Source organism: Arachis ipaensis, chromosome B02 (genome assembly GCF_000816755.2).
Source record: "Arachis ipaensis cultivar K30076 chromosome B02, Araip1.1, whole genome shotgun sequence".
NCBI lineage: Eukaryota > Viridiplantae > Streptophyta > Magnoliopsida > Fabales > Fabaceae > Arachis > Arachis ipaensis.
Window position 1 is genome coordinate 17,029,456 of NC_029786.2, and position 17,547 is coordinate 17,047,002.

Below are 17,547 nucleotides of genomic sequence, written 5' to 3' on the forward strand. Positions count from 1 at the left end.
TTTTAAAAGAAGAAAAGTATGAAATAAAAGAGGAAGCCGGGAAGGAGAAGAGAAAAGGGAAACAAATAGTTTGTTTTTTATTTTTAATAAAGAGACTAGCAGAATTTAATTCGAACCTTGTTGCCACTAATAAAAAATAAATATATTTGCCACCCTAGTTACTTTTTGACATTTTATATTGAGGCTCGATAGGTTGACCGTTTAACAGTACATACAATGATACAATCTAAGGTTTCATAAAATAAGGAAAGACATGCATCCTCCTTGCCCAATAATCCCAATTCCCAGCATTACTTTATTTTCCTACTTTATTAATTCTTTTTTTTTAAATAAAAAAGGAAAAAAAAAATCGTCAATTGTTTTATGAATCCAATGTCTTGGGTCCTTCTGTTGTTTTCTTCCCAAACTGGTATATAAGGCAAGAACCATAGATCTTTTTTTTCAATTCATCACATCATAAAAGCATACACAATTATTCTAGCAGCAATAGTGGTTACAAAATCATCGCAGACACAAAAAGAAAAAACACAAGAAAACACAACACAAACTCATCTCAATTTAGTGTATATTCAACTTTTTGTTTTTTGGTTCCAATAATCAAGAAAAATGGATTTTGATCCTTCTTCTTTGTTCCAACAACAAAACACTACTACTCACTGCTACTCTTCATCAAATCCCTCTTTTTCTTCTTCTTATTCTTCTTTATTAGATCCTTATAATTACCCTTTAGAAGACTTATTGTGTTTCTTAAATTATGAAGAAGATAACAACAATAATGTTAACAACAACAACAACAACAACCTTATTTTTCCCTTCAACGAAATCAAGGAATCTTCATCTTCCTATGATGATTCTTCCAACAATGAAGGATCTCAAGGAAGCAACAATGAATCAACATCATCATCATCACAAGAAGTCTCATCTCAAGGCCAATTATTACCACCGGTATCGCCATCGCCGCCGCCGCCACTGCCGCCATCAACAACAACAACGAAGACTACAACAACAAAATTACCATTATACCCTCCAAGGGAAAACAAGGAGAAAAGGCCCTATAGAGGAGTACGGAGAAGGCCATGGGGTAAATTTGCAGCTGAGATTAGAGACTCAACAAGGAATGGTGTTAGGGTTTGGATTGGAACATTTGACACAGCTGAAGCAGCAGCTTTGGCTTATGACCAAGCTGCGTTGACCACAAGAGGTTCCATGGCAGTTCTCAATTTCCCTGAAGAAGTTGTTAGGGAATCACTCAAGGACATTATGGTAAATACCAACAACAACAATAATAAGGAAGAAGGCTCTTCTCCTGTTTTAGCACTCAAGAGAAAACATACTATGAGAAAAAAGTCAAAGTCAAAGTCAAAGTCAAAGGTGATGATTAGTAATAGCAACAATAACACCAACAACAATAGCAATAAGAAGGCCAAAAGGGATGATGATGTTTTGGTGTTGGAGGATTTGGGTTCTGAGTATCTTGAACAGCTTCTGAGTTTGACTTCTTCTGAAAGCATTATTTGCTGGTAGCTATATAGTATATAGTAATGTGTTATTAGTTTAATTAAAATGTTTTTTTTTTTTTTCATTTATTATTTTAACCTTTTCTGATTCTTTCATTACTTTGGTAAATTGTTAATGCTTTGCATTCTGGAATTCCCTTCTCTCTGTTCTTCATCTCCTTTATTTTGAAGTTTTTCTTTGAATTGTCAATAATAAAAAAAAGGAGAGAGAACCCAATTGTATAAAAGAAATATTCCTTTAAGGAAATTTTAGTTCATAATAATATTTTTTGAAAAAATAAAGAAACTTATTGTTGAAATTTCAAATGCAAACAATGTGGATTTTTTATAATAAGTTCTATACTAATTAAATAAATTACAGTATATATAGTTTAAGCAAGAATTAGACAAATACTTACAAATTGAAGAAACAACTAGTACCCTTGTATTCAATTAGACCAATTTTATTATCTTCTCAATTCTTAGATTTATCAAGTTTACAAATTGAGCACCAATTTAATCAACAAAATAAGCATTTCTCCTATATTAGTAGTACTAGTTTGTGCAAGAATTTGATCAATAGTTACAAAACTTCATTACCATTGAGTTTAGGAAACACAAACAAAAATAGTTTTGACATAAATAAAAAATATTATAGATAAAATTTTTACATTAAAAATATTAAACAAATTACAAACACTAAAGATAAAAAACATTCTTTACTTGTTTATGGTTGACATTCTTTCTTGTATTCTAACCATCCCACCAAACCCTAGTCATATTCAACAATTTTGTGCCATGTACTTTCCTTTTCCTTTTAAGATGTAATTTTATTCGTTTGTATTATATTGTCTATTTGTCAATCTAAGTACGTATTTTAATTTATAGCATTCCAATTACATATATAATAATATTATTGCTTATGACAACAATTGATATTTATTAGAATATTATATTAAAAATTTGACCACTTTAATTCAAATCAATCTAAGATTTTATCAATAAGGAATAAAGATCTGGCAATTTATTTTCCAATAATTTTAGTCCAATGAAAAACTAACATATATACTACTTTAATCGACATATTACATTGACCTAAACTAATATAACTCCCATTTATCAGTCACATCTCTAGTTCTAATTAATTGTATGCTGCACTTTATCATTAGGAAATTAGCAATTACGACTACATGTGTGAAACATGTACGTCTGAAAAATGAAACAGTAGATTATTCGGTCTACTATATAAGTATTATATTGTTATAATGATCTTAGATATATACTTGATAGTTGTGTGTTAATATACACCTTTATAGCTATTAATTTTTTTATTTATTAAACTATGTAAAATAATAATAAATATATGATGAAATTAGTCTAAATGACAAATACTATTAAAGTGTAAACTAAAATTAAGAAGTCCAATTTATTTTAATTCCAGTCTGAATTCTAAGACACTGTTTGATTTAAGAATATATGTTTTTAAGAACTATGTGAATAAATAAATAAATTTCTATCTTTACTTTGTGTTTTAGATTTTTTTTTATTTACAAAATTAAAAAATAAAACCAAAAACTTAACATACCTTGGCTTGGAAGTTTTTTTCAGGGAGAAGTAAGAAAATAAAGTTTTGGAACTGAGGCCAGAAAATATTTGGGCTTAAAAGTTGACCCATTGTTATGATAAGCTTACCAAGCAATGCTTCGGGGGAAAATCTATAAAGCTGATCCAAAATAGAGCACCGGTTCTTTCTTTATTGGGCTATCAGGAAGTTTGAACTATGCACTATTTTTGAACGGCCTTAATTTCTTTTCTTATCTTATTTTATCTTGACACCTTAGTGTTATTGTCCAAAATAAGACAAAAAAATCATTTGGTAAAGTACCATTCTTCTTATACCAAAAAAAAAAAAAAAAACAGAAAAGTAGTATTTTTCTTTTTTATTTTTTTACATTTGAAAAAAAAAAGCTATTTTATTATGGTTAACAATTAATAAAAACTAAACAACATAAATTAGGCTTTATTTTTTAGTCGACAATTTATTTTATTTAATTTTCATTTTTTTGAACTATAGTTTTTTTTTAATAAAAATCAATTTATTAAAAATCTGTTTTTGTGGTTCAGTCCGGTTTTGAACCAAATAGCACTATCAATTTCAGTAACAACTGCAGTGATAAAGTTCAGAAAATTACAGTGCCAATAAAAATCGTGTTTTTCTACGTATCATACAATGTGCAGCATATATGAAAAATTCAAACTCGAAATTTAAACCTTGAAGAATTCAACCTAAAAGAATAACTTTATACAATTAAAATTAGAGTGATGCTAGGTAGTCAAAGAATAATTACAATATAGAAATATCAAGTAAAAATTCTCATTCTCTTGATAAACAAGTGATATACACTTCCTTATCACTTATTCTCTTTATCACTTATCATTTTGCTGCATGTCTGGAGTCATTAATGTTCTTTCCAAAATCAATTTCAGTTCCTCCCAAATCAAATCCCTAACATCTCTCAATCACATTATTATCCATTAAAATGCAATAATAAATTTTTAAAAATAATTATTAACTCGTTATATTAAAATCAATAAATAAGCATACATATGAATATTAAATAAAAATATTAAAATAATTAAAATCATGACCTACTAGTGTACATATGAGATAATTTGAAGAATATAATAAGACGTATAGTTTAAAATTTGATAATATTAATTATAAAAATTTATTAATTATAGACATCATATGTATGAAATTATGAATATTATGAGTACAAAATTATGGATATTATTGATATGAAATTATGGATGTTATGTGTATGAATTTATGGATGTTATGAGTAAATTTATTAATTGAATAAATTAATTTAAGAATTTGACATTTTTTTAAATTTAATTATGATAAAATTTAAAAACATCTGTGTTAATTTTATAGTTACTTATGCAATAACTAGAAAATGATATGTGTATGGATGTAATATCCAATAAACATGAATTTAATTTTTAGATGTTAGTTGTATGTAATTATGGATGTTATGTATATATAAACGTATGAATGTTATGTGTATGAACTTAGTTAGTACAATATAATTATAAATACATATAAAAATACAAAAAAAAATTAAAATAATTTATTACCATACCTCATCAAAGCTAGTGTAGTTTTTCATATTCTCGAAAATTGATTAACTGACAATAACCTCGTCAGGTGAGCATGGTTCTGAAAACCGGTTCGAACCGGCCAGTCGGACCAGTCAAACCGTGAACCGTTGAGAAAGCGGTTCGGATAATAAGCAAAACCGTAGATTTCAGAAATTGCCATCAAACCGGTGAACCGAACCGAACCGTGACCCGACCGGGTTTTAGAGAAGGCAACTAAACGTTGCCGTTTCAATCCCCAAAAATCCCTAACTATTACTCCATCGCACAGCCAAGCCCTAATCGAGCTCCTCAGTCCTCTCAGTCTCGCACACACACTCAGTCAGGGGGAGGGCTCCTCAATCTCATCGAGCTCACTTCCGTCCAGCCACTGTCTCGTGCCGCCGCCGTCGTCGTTCCTTCGAACAGCCACCGCCTCGTGCTCGCTCACTTTGCCTCCATCACGCAGCAGCCAGCGCAACCTTCAAAGCCTCCATTGCGCAACCTTCGAAGCCTCCGTTGCGCAACCTTCGAAGCCTCCATCGCGACCTTCGAAGCCACCGTTTGCTGCTCTGCTCCCTCGGTGTCTCTGTCTCCCTTGGTCGCTCGGTGTCTTTGTCTCTGTCTCTTGGTGTCTCTGTCCCCTTCCACAACCACTGTCTCTTGTGTATTCTCTAGGTAATTTTTTTTATTAACTATGAATTTATGATTGAATAATTGCTTGATTCTGTGTGGTTTACTGATATAGTGAAGTTTTGTGAACTCTGATTCAAGTCATTCAACTGTAAACTGATATGTGATATAGTGATTGAATAATTATTTTTCTGTGAACTGTGAAATGTGAACTAATATAGTGATTGAATAATTGATTGAATAATTGTTTGCCTGTTTCAACTGATTTTTCAATTGAATAATTGAAATTGAAATTGAAATTCTGCAACTAATTTTCTGGTTTGAGTGAGTAAGAGTCAGCTTTTTCTGCTATTTAACTTCATGTTGTTTTATGGGAGTACAGCTTGATAGAGCTATTAAGGAAGCTTTTAATGTGGCCTACAACAATATATATGCATTCCATGCTACTCAGAAGACATCTGAGAGAATTGTTGAGAACATGAAAGTATGTATGCCATTTCAATTCTTATTCTTACTTTGGATCATCCATGTTTTATTAATTCAATTTTTTTAAACAGTTGAAAATAAATTATTTAAAGATACGTTAAGTGGTGTCCTTTTATGACAATTGTTGCTTGCCAACTTTATTTGGAAAAGGCTAGATATTCCTAGAAAGATTAAATACAAAATACGTGGAAGATTTATTTTAGTTCTAGTCAGATGTGCATTACTGCCCCTGATTTATGGATTTTCACCATTATGTTTGTGCCAAGTCCTTTGATTCTGTAATTATGCTTATGTGTTTGTTCATTCTTGGGGTGTTACACCAATATTTTTGTTTTGAGTCTTCTAAACATACCAGGGAGTTCAATGCAAGCGAGTTGCAAGAAGTATTAATTCTGTGGGTCTTTATGTTCCAGGAGGAACTGCTGTATTACCATCAACAGCTTTGATGCTTTCTATTATAAGTGAAAATTTTTATCAAACTTGAATCAGTTGGATGTTGGCATGTTTATGTTTGATTCGTTGTTTTTGTTATTTGACTTTTGAGTTTGTATTTAAATGAGATCATAACATTCTGATTTATGTAACACTTTTGATTTGGATGATATTTTAAGATTTATATTAGACTATAATTATATTTTAATGTGTTTATTTATATGTGTATGAACTTAGTTAGTACAATATAATTATAAATGCACATAAAAACACAAAAAAGAAAAATTAAATCAGTTTATTACTATACCTCGTCAAAGCTAGTGTAGTTTTCATATTCTTGAAAATTGATTGATTGACAACAACCTCGTCGGGTGAGTCCATCTGTTGTTCAAATTCTTCAGCACTTTCTACCATAGGTACCGTATTAAGGTTGAATTCAAATGCCATACTATTTAATGATAAAGATGATTTCTTGTAAAATTTCCTGACCTATTCTAATTGTGCTTGCAATAGTATTAGAGTTGTGAATTTTGAATAAAAATAATTGAATTAACGGAAACAAAATCATATTAGGGTAGCTTTCAGATTTTGTATTTCTCTATTAAATGATGATAAATGACTTAACAAAAAAAGAAAATTAATTACAATAAAAAACGGTAATGATAATAATAATAAAACAAAAAAGCGTTTATAATAAGAGAGTGAGCTAAAAATCAAATTATAAAAATTATAAAAGGAAATATTATAGAATGCCTAATAGTAAGGGATATGATATTATAAAAATATAATAGGAAATATTAAGAAAATATTAAATATTGATTATAAAAATTATAAAAATTATAAAAATCAAATTAATTTTTATTATATTTTTAAATATAAAAATCAAATTATAAAAGGAAATATTAAGTATTGATTATAAGAATGCCTAATAGTAAGGGATATGATATTATAATTAATATCATTAATAAGTAGAGTTGATAAGAATATGATAAGTGGAATAATAAGAGAGTGGGCTAAAAAATAAAACTGTTATTAAATGATGTAAATGAAGTATATTATAGAAAGTTTTAGCTAATTATGGCTAAAACTTTTTGGTTACCAAACTTTTTCCTTAAAATTATATGATAAGTAGTCTCAAATTCTCTTCTTCTACATAAGCTAGTAAATTTTAAGGAGCTACTGAGTTAAAAAAATTTTCTTTTCGAATCAAACATGACCTGGTACAGTGAAACATAAATTGAAAAATGGTTAGATTTTTTGATTAAAATAAAGGACTCATTTGAAAGTAGAGAAGGCAAATCAATTATTTTTTCACTACAAAGATAAGAATTATCTATGGAATATAAAATCACAAAAATTTTTCAGTTCAAAAAATAAAAGAAAATGGCAAACTATGTGTAGTAATGATTTTTCCACTTCAGTTTAGGAGAAACGGCGAAAAAATGACTCACCTTCGTTTTGAGGATGAAAAGATGAAGTTGTGATGGACCTGTCACGACGATGATGATGCTGCAGTGGCATGGTGGACGACGAGGATGAAGCTTCAATATTGGTGACAAGGACGGAAAAATTGGGAAGGAGACAAGAAACAGATTTTCATATTTGAAAGAAAGTGAAATTGAAAATTTTTCTTTCTTTGTTAAATAAAGGACAAATCTATAATTGTATCATTATTTGCTCCTTCACCATCATTTTTCATCTCATGGTGGACGAAAAAAATTTTGGATGGACCCTAGACTACTTTTTTCTTTTCCTCTTAATTTTCTATGGTCATCTAAACAATGAAAATTTTGATTTTTTACCCATTTTTTTTTACATTTTCTTTCCCCTCATATTTCTTTGAACCAAACACTATGTAAATATATTTTTCCTTTAAATTACACATTCAACTTCTTACATAACAAGAAATCAGAAAGAAAGAAGTGAGTACTAGGGAGTACTGGCTATTGTATTTGAGATGATAAATTGAACCACAGAACCAAGCTACCGTGCCTCTCTTACATTATTTATAGACACAGATTAAAAATCTCTATAATACAACTAATTCAGCTGACTCAGCAGAAGCTTAACAGCACTAATAGATACTAACAACAATGCTTAACAACCTAACAATTATGTGTAACTAACTTTCTCTTGCTCATTCTCTCCATCATTCTCCTTCAAATTCAAGGATGCTAAATTTTTATAATTATACACCTTGAGTTTGGCCATTAAGTCAAGAAAAATAGCTGAGGGTAATGCCCTGGTGAGTGTATCAGCAATCTAGACCGAACTAGATACATGACTGACTCGAATCACATTCTTTGTAAAATACTCGTGCACAAAATGTAAATCAATCTCAAAGTGCTTAGAATTTGAGTCCAAGATATGATTGGCTGCCAAGAGAACTGCACTTTGATTGTCATAATAGGCAACTGGAGCTTCTGCCACATTCTACTTTAATTCACTCATCAATCCCTTGATCCATATCAGTTCAGCCACTAAATCCGCTAAGGCCCGGTACTCTACTTCAGTGCTTGATCTTGCCACTACACCCTGCTTCTTTGACTGCCAAGAAATTAAATTCTTTCCTAAGTATACACAGAAACCACCAGTCAATTTTCTGTCATTGGGATCTCCTCCCCAATCAAAATCACAGTAGGCTGACAACAACATCGAATTATCTTTGCTGAGCTTGAGGCCATAGGTTGCAATATCGCTTACATACCGTAGGATCCTCTTTACCAACTTTCAGTAATCTTCTAAGGGATTTTGCATAAACTGATCCACTTTATTAACACTATACGACAGTTCAGGTCTAGTAATAGTGAGATACTGAAGACTGTTCACTACTGACTGGTAGAGGTGGGGATCATCGAACACTGCCCCTCTGATAGCTCTAATCTTCACAGTGGACGGTAGTGGCGTATAGCAGGATTTACACCCTACCAAGCCTGCTTTGCACAACAGATCCTGTATATACTTCCCTTAAGTCATTATTAAGCCCCTATCATTGTTTTAATGGACCTGAATTTTCAGAAAATAGTGCAAGTTTCCCATATCTTTTAAAGAAAAAGCATAGTTCAGATTCTGAGTAACTGTAGAAATTACCTCATTTGAACTACCTGTGATGATGATGTCATTGACATAGATCAAAACATAAGTAATTGAGGACTGAGAGTGCTTCACAAAAATAGAAATGTCTGACTTAGTGGCGGAGAAACTAAGATCTTGCAAGGTTGTCGAGAGTTTCAAATACCATGCTCTTGGAGTCTGCTTCAGGCCATAAAGAGCTTTGTTGAGCTTGCACACGAGCATGCCATCACCTTCTTTGTATCCTTGTGGCTGCTTCATGTAGACATCTTCTATAAGCTCACTATGCAGAAAAGCATTGTTAACGTCAAGCTACCGAATACTCCAAGACTTTGCCAATGCTATGGACAATATAATTCTGATTGAAGTTGACTTCACAACTGGGCTATAAGTCTCAGTAAAGTGAAACCCAGGCCTTTGGGAGAACCCATGAGCGCCTAGCCTGGCTTTGTGCTTTGGATCGTACCATCAGTATTATACTTGATGCGAAATATCCATTTATTCTTGATTGCTTCTCTTCTAGCAAGGAAAGGCACTAGAGTCTAGGTATTGTTCCTTTGAAGAGCAGCAAATTCAAGATCCATGGCACTCTTCCACTGTAGATCCATGAGGGCTTGAACACAGACCTAGGCTCAATATTAGTCTGAAACACTGTAGGTTTCAATATTCCTACTTTACCTCTAGTGATCACGGGATGGATATTAGTATTGGTAGTAGGTTGATCAGGGATGGAAGGGAGAACAATTTCCAAATAAAAAATTAGGATCGGAATAGGAATATTGGATGGGGCTCTATGTGATGCGGATTCAAGAGGGGTGGAGGAATTTAGTAAGGAAGGCTGAGGTGATGATGATGATGATGGCAAAGAAGGTTGAATAGAGTGATGTGTGAAGGGGTAGTTGAAATGGGAATTGTGGTTGTGACCTGAAGTAGAGAAGGAACAACAGAACTTGGTTTGAAAGGAGAGAAGGAAGAACGGGTATGTGTGGTGGTGGTGGAGAGTAAACAATGGTAGAATCTGGTTGGTTAGAGCCATAAAACATGGAGTTTGGGTCTTTGAAGGGAAACCTATCTTCATGAAACACTACATTGCGAGTGATTATCACCTTGTCAGAGCTTGTGAGACATTTATAGCCCTTATGTAAGGTGCCAAACCAAGGGAAACACTTGGACAGGATCTGAATTCAAGCTTGTTCCTATTGTAAGGTCGTAGATAGGGGAAGCATAGGTAGCCAAAGACCTTTAGATTCTCATATGAAGGTGTAGTTTTGAACAACTTTTTAGCTGGGAGATATAATTTAGCACTAGTGTGGGAAGAATGTTGATCAACTTGGCTACTTTGAGGAAAGCTTCACCCCAAAACCTAGTAAGTAGTAATGCTACTGCAAGCATAGTTAACCCCATCTCCACAACCTGCCTATGCTTCCTTTCAGCCATGCCATTCTGCTGATGGACATGAGGACAAGAGAACCTGTGGACAATTCTCTGCTCGTGTAACATTCTGGACAAGCTAACATATTCTCCAGCATTATTACTTTGAAACATCTTTATTTTAGCATTTAACTGTGATTCAGCCATACGTTGAAAATGCACAAAAACTGACTTAGCTAAGCTCTATTTTTGATTAAGTATAACCAAGTAAATCTAGAATATGCATTATGAAATTCACAAAGTAATTATTTCTATTGGAACTAGAGGTTGGAGCTGGGGCCCAAATGTTAGAATATACAAGCTCTAGAGGAGCATGATACACAATTTGTGTAGCAAAAAAAGAAAGAGAATGAGATTTTCCAATGTAACAAGGTGTACAAATAGATTTATTTAGGGAAAGGGGAGTATAAAAAAACTTCAGAACTTTGGCAATAACACTTTGAAATGCATAACCAAGTCTAGCATGCTACATCTGTTGAGTTTAAAGAACTAACAACATATTATAGATGATGACTAAACATTATTATTGGGTTAAAAGCCAGTTCTGTGCTTGATTATTGTGTTTTGTGTGAAGAAAACTAATTTAATTGAAACTGGCCCAAGAAGCATGAAAAATTGGCCCAAAAATCATAAACTCAAGCCCAACATTAATTCAGCTTGAACAAAGCATTTATACCATCTTAATCAAAAATTGAGTAGCTGAACTACATGGAAGAATAGCAAGAAAACTGGCCCAAAACCAATCACAAGTCCAAAACAGTAGTCTAAGTCCAACTCTTCACTTAGTTGCTAATTAAGTAATTCAAGTTCATTTGCATCTGAACCTTCAATTACCACCGAACTAAAAATTTCTCTTCTCTTTCTTTTCTTTGTCCAACCTTATGTGATTTCTCAGAAGAAAAGAAAGAAAAAGAAAGTTCTGAGCTAGGACAAAATTAAAGAACAAAAAGCAAGTTTTCAAATCCAAGCAAAGAAGAGAAAGTCGAAAAGGGTAGAACAAAAGGTAAGATCACGTCCGAAGAACAAATCACAAAAAGGAGTTTCCAGATTTGTGCTTCATTGAAGCTCGATGAAGAAATCTTCTCTTTACAAGCACAGAAGTAGCAAGTTGAAAATATTGAAGATCATGGAGCTCTGCTGTGGATCAACGTACAAGAATTTGACTTGGAGTCAAAGCAAGAATATACGGTCCAAATTCAAGAAGCAAGATAAAAAAGGTTGAAAGATAATATAAAAGGTATGGATGCATGTTTGGTTAAGTCACTGCTTCTACTCTATCTCTCCTCTGTCACACTGCTGTTGCTTCTGATTTTAGGAGAAGAAGTCAAACAAGTGCTGAAGCAAGTTTCAACCCTTGAAAGCTTCACTCATCTATTAAAGGGGTGAACGGCCAAGAATTGGGGCAAGGGAGAAAGTACAAAGTTTGGGTTTCCATAGCTCACTGAGTTATCTATTCTTCTCCTTCATGGTTCTCATTGAATATCTTATTTTCTCAGTCTAGTCTTTCTTTGTTTTCAATAGTAAAAGGCATAACAGTGAGGTTTGTAAGAAAAAGCCATTGAGTGAAAAAAGGCAAGAGAGTTAGACTTGGAGAAAAGCCAATGTTTATTTCAGAATTCTTTTGTAAGTTTTTCTGTTTTGTTGTCATGATCCTGAGAGGATTTCCTTGCAAGTTGGGTTAGCACTTTGCTGTTGAAAGCTAGGGTGAGTTCTTAGTCAAGTCTAGTTTGGGTTAGAAACTGAATTTGTCCCAAATAGGATTGGTTAGAATCCTAAGGAGAATTGGTGAATGTAATCTTGTTGAAAGATAGTGAAATTTCGTCATTATTTTGATGGAGACTGGATGTAGGCTGTATTGTACTGAGTAGCTGAACCAGGGTATATGACTGTGTTACTTCTTCTTCTCTTCTCTATTTTTGGTTATGCACTTTAGGAGATAAAACAAAAGTATCTACTGATTCTTCTATCCAGCTATACTTCACTATAATACACCTTGCTCGTAATTCTGTTTTGACTCCTACTGTATCAAGAGACAAACCCAAAGTGTCTCATGTTTTTCTACTCAAAGAGTCCTAACAGAATCCCAGTTTGAAAGCAAAATAAAAAGAGGTCAAGATTCAACCCCCTTCTCTTAGCCACTGATATCCATCAATTGGTATCAGAACTTGGTCTCAAAGAGAGCAAGCTTCACAGCTTGGAGAAAAGATCCTGATAGCAAACATAATCCTTGTTGTGTGTTTTATGTTGAAATTGTCCTCAAAACCTGAAATTTTCATAATTCTTGTTAATCTTTGGAAAAGTTTGTTGCTGCTGCCTAATTTTTTATTGTGTTAATGTATTTTAATTGTTGGTGTTGTTGCTGTGTTACTTTCAATTTCTTATTGGTGTTGCTGCTTTATTTTATATTTTAATTGGTGTTTTTGTTGTCTTATAATTTGATACTATTTATCTAAGTTTTGGCAAATGCTAGACATTAAAGTTTAAATAATATTTTGATGTTTGTATTTTTTTTAATTTTTAAGGGTTTATTTATAATTTAAGGAAGCCATTGTTCGTTTTTAATTTAGTTTAATTATTTTCCTTGATCATTGCAAGGATGAAGAATTAACTTCAAAAATAGTGGCTTGGTGCGGCTGATTGTGCTAATTTCAGGTCAGGATCCAAACAACTCAAGGTACTCATCATTTCTCTCTCTTGTTGTTGTTGCTCTCTATGTGTTTGTAAAAATGCATGTGTTGTTGCATCAGTGTTGCTGTAAAGGGAGTAACTGCTACCATTTTTTAAGTCAAGTTGCTGTAAATAGAGGAGCATCTTCTGCCTATAATTCTACTTCCAGTGATTTTTCCTTCAGTTCTAATGAGCATCACACTGGTGAACTTCTTTATTATTTTATAACTATCAAGACATTATTGTTCATTATGTGTTGATGCTATTATAGTTAAGTTTGTAATGTTTTGAAATTGTAGAAGAAATTATTAAAACTAATCAACTAGCTCAGACCAAAAGTAAAAAGATGAAGGTATTATGTTCTTCATTGTTCTCTGTCAGTGTAAATTTTTATATTAATTAACATTTTGATAAAAAAAAAAGACAATCATGCTACCACTATGAAATAAATATCTTATTTTTGTCTTTTAATTTCAAAAAAAAGAGTCATTGACTTTTTACACTCTATATTCATACTTAAAATAAATACGGCCTTGTTGCCAATTTCTTTTACTATTTTTATTCATCATGATTGGGGCTTTGTGTTGCTTTCACTAGATTTGGATAATTTTTTTTTTACCAAATAGCTACTTACATCTACTTTTTGGTTTCAATATCTTTTTAAGTCTAGTTGTAATTCATCTTATTTTATAAAATTAGCATATATGATGAGAGATATTGAACTCATTTAGGGTTCATCGAGCTGGGTCGCGAGAAAAGATATATTATAAACCAAAAGAAGTAAAGGCTGTAATTGTTACCTGTGAAGGCCTTTGTCATGGTCTTAATGATGTCATTAAACAGGTTAGCAAGTGATCAATTTGGTCTTTTATTCTAAATCTTCTCCCTATGGAGTGGCCTTAGTAAATATTGCATTGTAGCTTCTTACTCTCTTTTTACTCATTAGCCACTATGATAGATATCTCAATTTGAAAATGCTAGTCGAGACCTAAATTTTTTGTATAAGTCATTTGCATCAACTCGTTAGTGCATTATTCTATATCCAGTCATCCTTTTTGTTTGTGAATAAATTTTAATTGTTACATGACTCACAGCATTTTATCTAGCATATGAATTTCTATATTTGTTGCTCTTTTCTGGACATTCTAATATGTAACCTAGACTTAACTTTTTTCTTTTATTTTTCTTTGATAGGTTGATGAGCTTGTTGTTCAAATATTTAAAGTCAAGAATTTAAGCAATGAGGAAAGAAAAAGAAATCAAGTCTTCAATTTCTTGTCTGATATGCATTCATCTTTGAAAGTTAAAGCTCTATCTTTTATTGCATACTCCTATTTCTGTTCATATTTCAAAACTGTGTGTGCGTGTGTGTTTGCATACTCCTGTTTCTATTCATATTTCAAAACTGTGTGCATACTCCTGTTTCTGTTCATATTTCAAAACTCTGTGTGTGTGTGTGTGTGTGTGTGTGTGTGTGTGTGTGTGTGTGTGTGTGTGTGTGTGTGTTTGCATACTCCTGTTTCTGTTCATATTTCAAAACTGTGTGTGCATACTCCTGTTTCTGTTCATATTTTAAAAATGTGTTTGTGTGTGTGTGTGTGTTTGCATACTATTTCTGTTCATATTTTAAAACTGTGTGTAAAATTGTAATTTATTGAAGATTCACATATTTTTTAGTGTCTACTGCATTTTTATCTGTCTTATTAATAGTACAAATATATTATATATCTGCCTTATTGTTAGCAACGATTTTATAAAGTTTGATGTGATTTTGAGAAGTGAGAAAATCAAGACAAGTGCATTTTAAACTTAAATGTTAGCTGCATTATGCAAACATTGTTCAAGGCATTAACAATTTAACATATTGTTGTATGTTGTTAATTTCTGATCTTTTTGTTCCATGCAACAGGCTCCACCACTCCAGTACTTTTCTAGGAAATTGGCCATTCATTAAACCCTTTCAATAGCATGGTATTTTCTTTTCTTTTCCCCTTATAATCTTGTAGTGTGATTGTTATCATTAGTCTTGAACCAAGTATAATATGAAGTTGGTTCCTTCATGCAAATGTGTTTAGTTCTCTTTTTGTTTCTTTTTAAATATGTCTTTAATTTCAGGTGTTGAAAGTTCTCTCGACATCTCCTTTAGCTTATTCTGTCAACCCAAATTCAAAGTTAGCTACTCCTCCATCACTTACCGAAACTTCAATGTCATTAGTTTCGGTTGTTCAAGTTTTCTAACACTTCTTTCCTATTTTTTCTTAATGTTGTTGCATATATGCATGTGTTTTATATTGTTTGTTGCCCTCATTTTGTATTATTTAAAAATATATTTTTTGGTGGCAAATATTTTTTTGGTAGCTAATATATATAGCCTTATTATTTTTTGGTTTTTCATGGCATTTTTTGGTATTATTTTTTGCTTCTTGATTTGTTCTATTCTTGCTATGGTTTATTCTTCATTGCTATTGTTTGTTGTTCTTGATTTTCTATTCTTAATTTCTTGTTCTTCAGTGTTGCTAATCTTTTGTTGTTGCTTTTTAATTTGTTGTTCTTCATTGTTGGTTGCTGTTATTGTTATTTTTATTTTAAATTTGTTAATTATTATTGATTTTAATTTATTGGTTCTATTATTTTTGTTCTTGATTTTAATTTTTTTTAATCTTCATTGCTATTCTGATGACCGCAATTTTTTGCATTTAATTTGTTGTTGATTAAATAATATATTGGTGTTATGTTTTTGGTTTTTGATCACATTGATGAAATTGAAGGTGAAACTGGTGGACATATTTTTTGTGCAATTGATATGCCAAGTCTTAGATGTTGTTTGTATTTTTTATTTTTTTTTTTTAATTTTCAATGTACAATGAGAAATGAGATGTGTAATATATAACAAATTTTATGGAAGTAGGATCACATTTTTGTATCCAGATTGAAACATCTCTAAAGAAGTGAGTGAATACTTACTTTTACATGATATTGTAACCGAGTCTTTTTCTTTATTAGTTTACTAATTTAGTCATGATTTTTTAGAGCTATTGAATAGATAGAATAACATTTGATCAAACCCAAAGGTTTAGTTATTATCAGGTTAAGCTTCAATACCTAATTTCTTTAAACATGGTTTGGATTTTTTTAAACATGTATAATTTTGATGAACTAATTTTATTTGTATGCTATATAATCTTTTAGTTCAATTACTATAAAAAAATAATTCACTGTTTATTTTAGTATAGTGATATACTCGCAGTTGATGATGGTGGAAAATTAAAGACTTCATTGCGATTAAAATATGTGTGAGATACCTATCGATTTATTACTAGTTTAAAAGGAATTTGCGATAACATTTTGCGATAGTATTGCAACTAATTGACTACATATTATTTCCTAGTAAATTAGCGACTACTTTATAACTCTACTTTCTCATTTAGAATAGTTTTGGTTTAGCAAGAAAATTCCTACAAATTTGATTAAGAATTTTCAAAGATTAGCTATAGATTTGTTACAAAATGTGACAGATTTGCGATCATATTAGCGGACAACTTGCAACGAATTAAGTTCGGAAAAATTTCTCGTTAATTAGCGTCGACTAAACATTCTATTTTGTCTACGAAGTTAGCTTGGAATTAGCGATGAGTTTGCTGCGGTAGAGTTTGTCGCTAATTAGCGACTACCTTTTAGTCTATTTTTTCTATGGAATTAGTTTTTACTTTAGTTATGGATTTGCAACTATCTATTCGATAGCTAAAAAACTTTCCGATGAATTAGTGACTATTGTGTTTGTCTCACTGATCTGCGATTTGTAATTAGCGAGGAAAGCATTAGTTGCTAGGTAGTAGCTAATCCGTCACAAATTATATTTTACGTCAGATTAACGATGATTTTACGACTCTTTTTGTGGTAGCTAATCGGTCATATTTTGATAGTGCATTTAACTACAAAATATGCACAGTTCAAAATAATTTCTATATTTTTAATAAAAGTTTTTGAACTTTTTCTTTGTAATGTATATGTACAATTAATTCAACTTAAATTGATTTATTTGAGTGGAATTTTCTATTTTTTTAAGATAAAGATAGAAAGATACATAAATTATTTTGTATTAATAACAAAAACATAAAAAGAGAAAAAGAAAAAGAAGAAATAGGTTTTTATTGTGTTAATAAATTTTTAGACTAACTTAATTACTCTT

General features: G+C 31.4%; 1 protein-coding gene across 1 annotated transcript; it reads left to right on the forward strand.

Annotated features, from left to right (window-relative positions):
- LOC107628224 (ethylene-responsive transcription factor 1B-like) lies at positions 250–1,671 on the forward strand. Its single transcript, XM_016330994.2, has one exon. It carries the CDS (start codon positions 607–609, stop codon positions 1,522–1,524), a length of 918 nt encoding a protein of 305 aa, XP_016186480.1. The 5' UTR covers positions 250–606; the 3' UTR covers positions 1,525–1,671.

Coding starts and splice junctions, on each gene's coding strand:
- LOC107628224 (XM_016330994.2), top strand. CDS start 607: ATGGATTTTGATCCTTCTTCTTTGTTCCAACAACAAAACACTACTACT.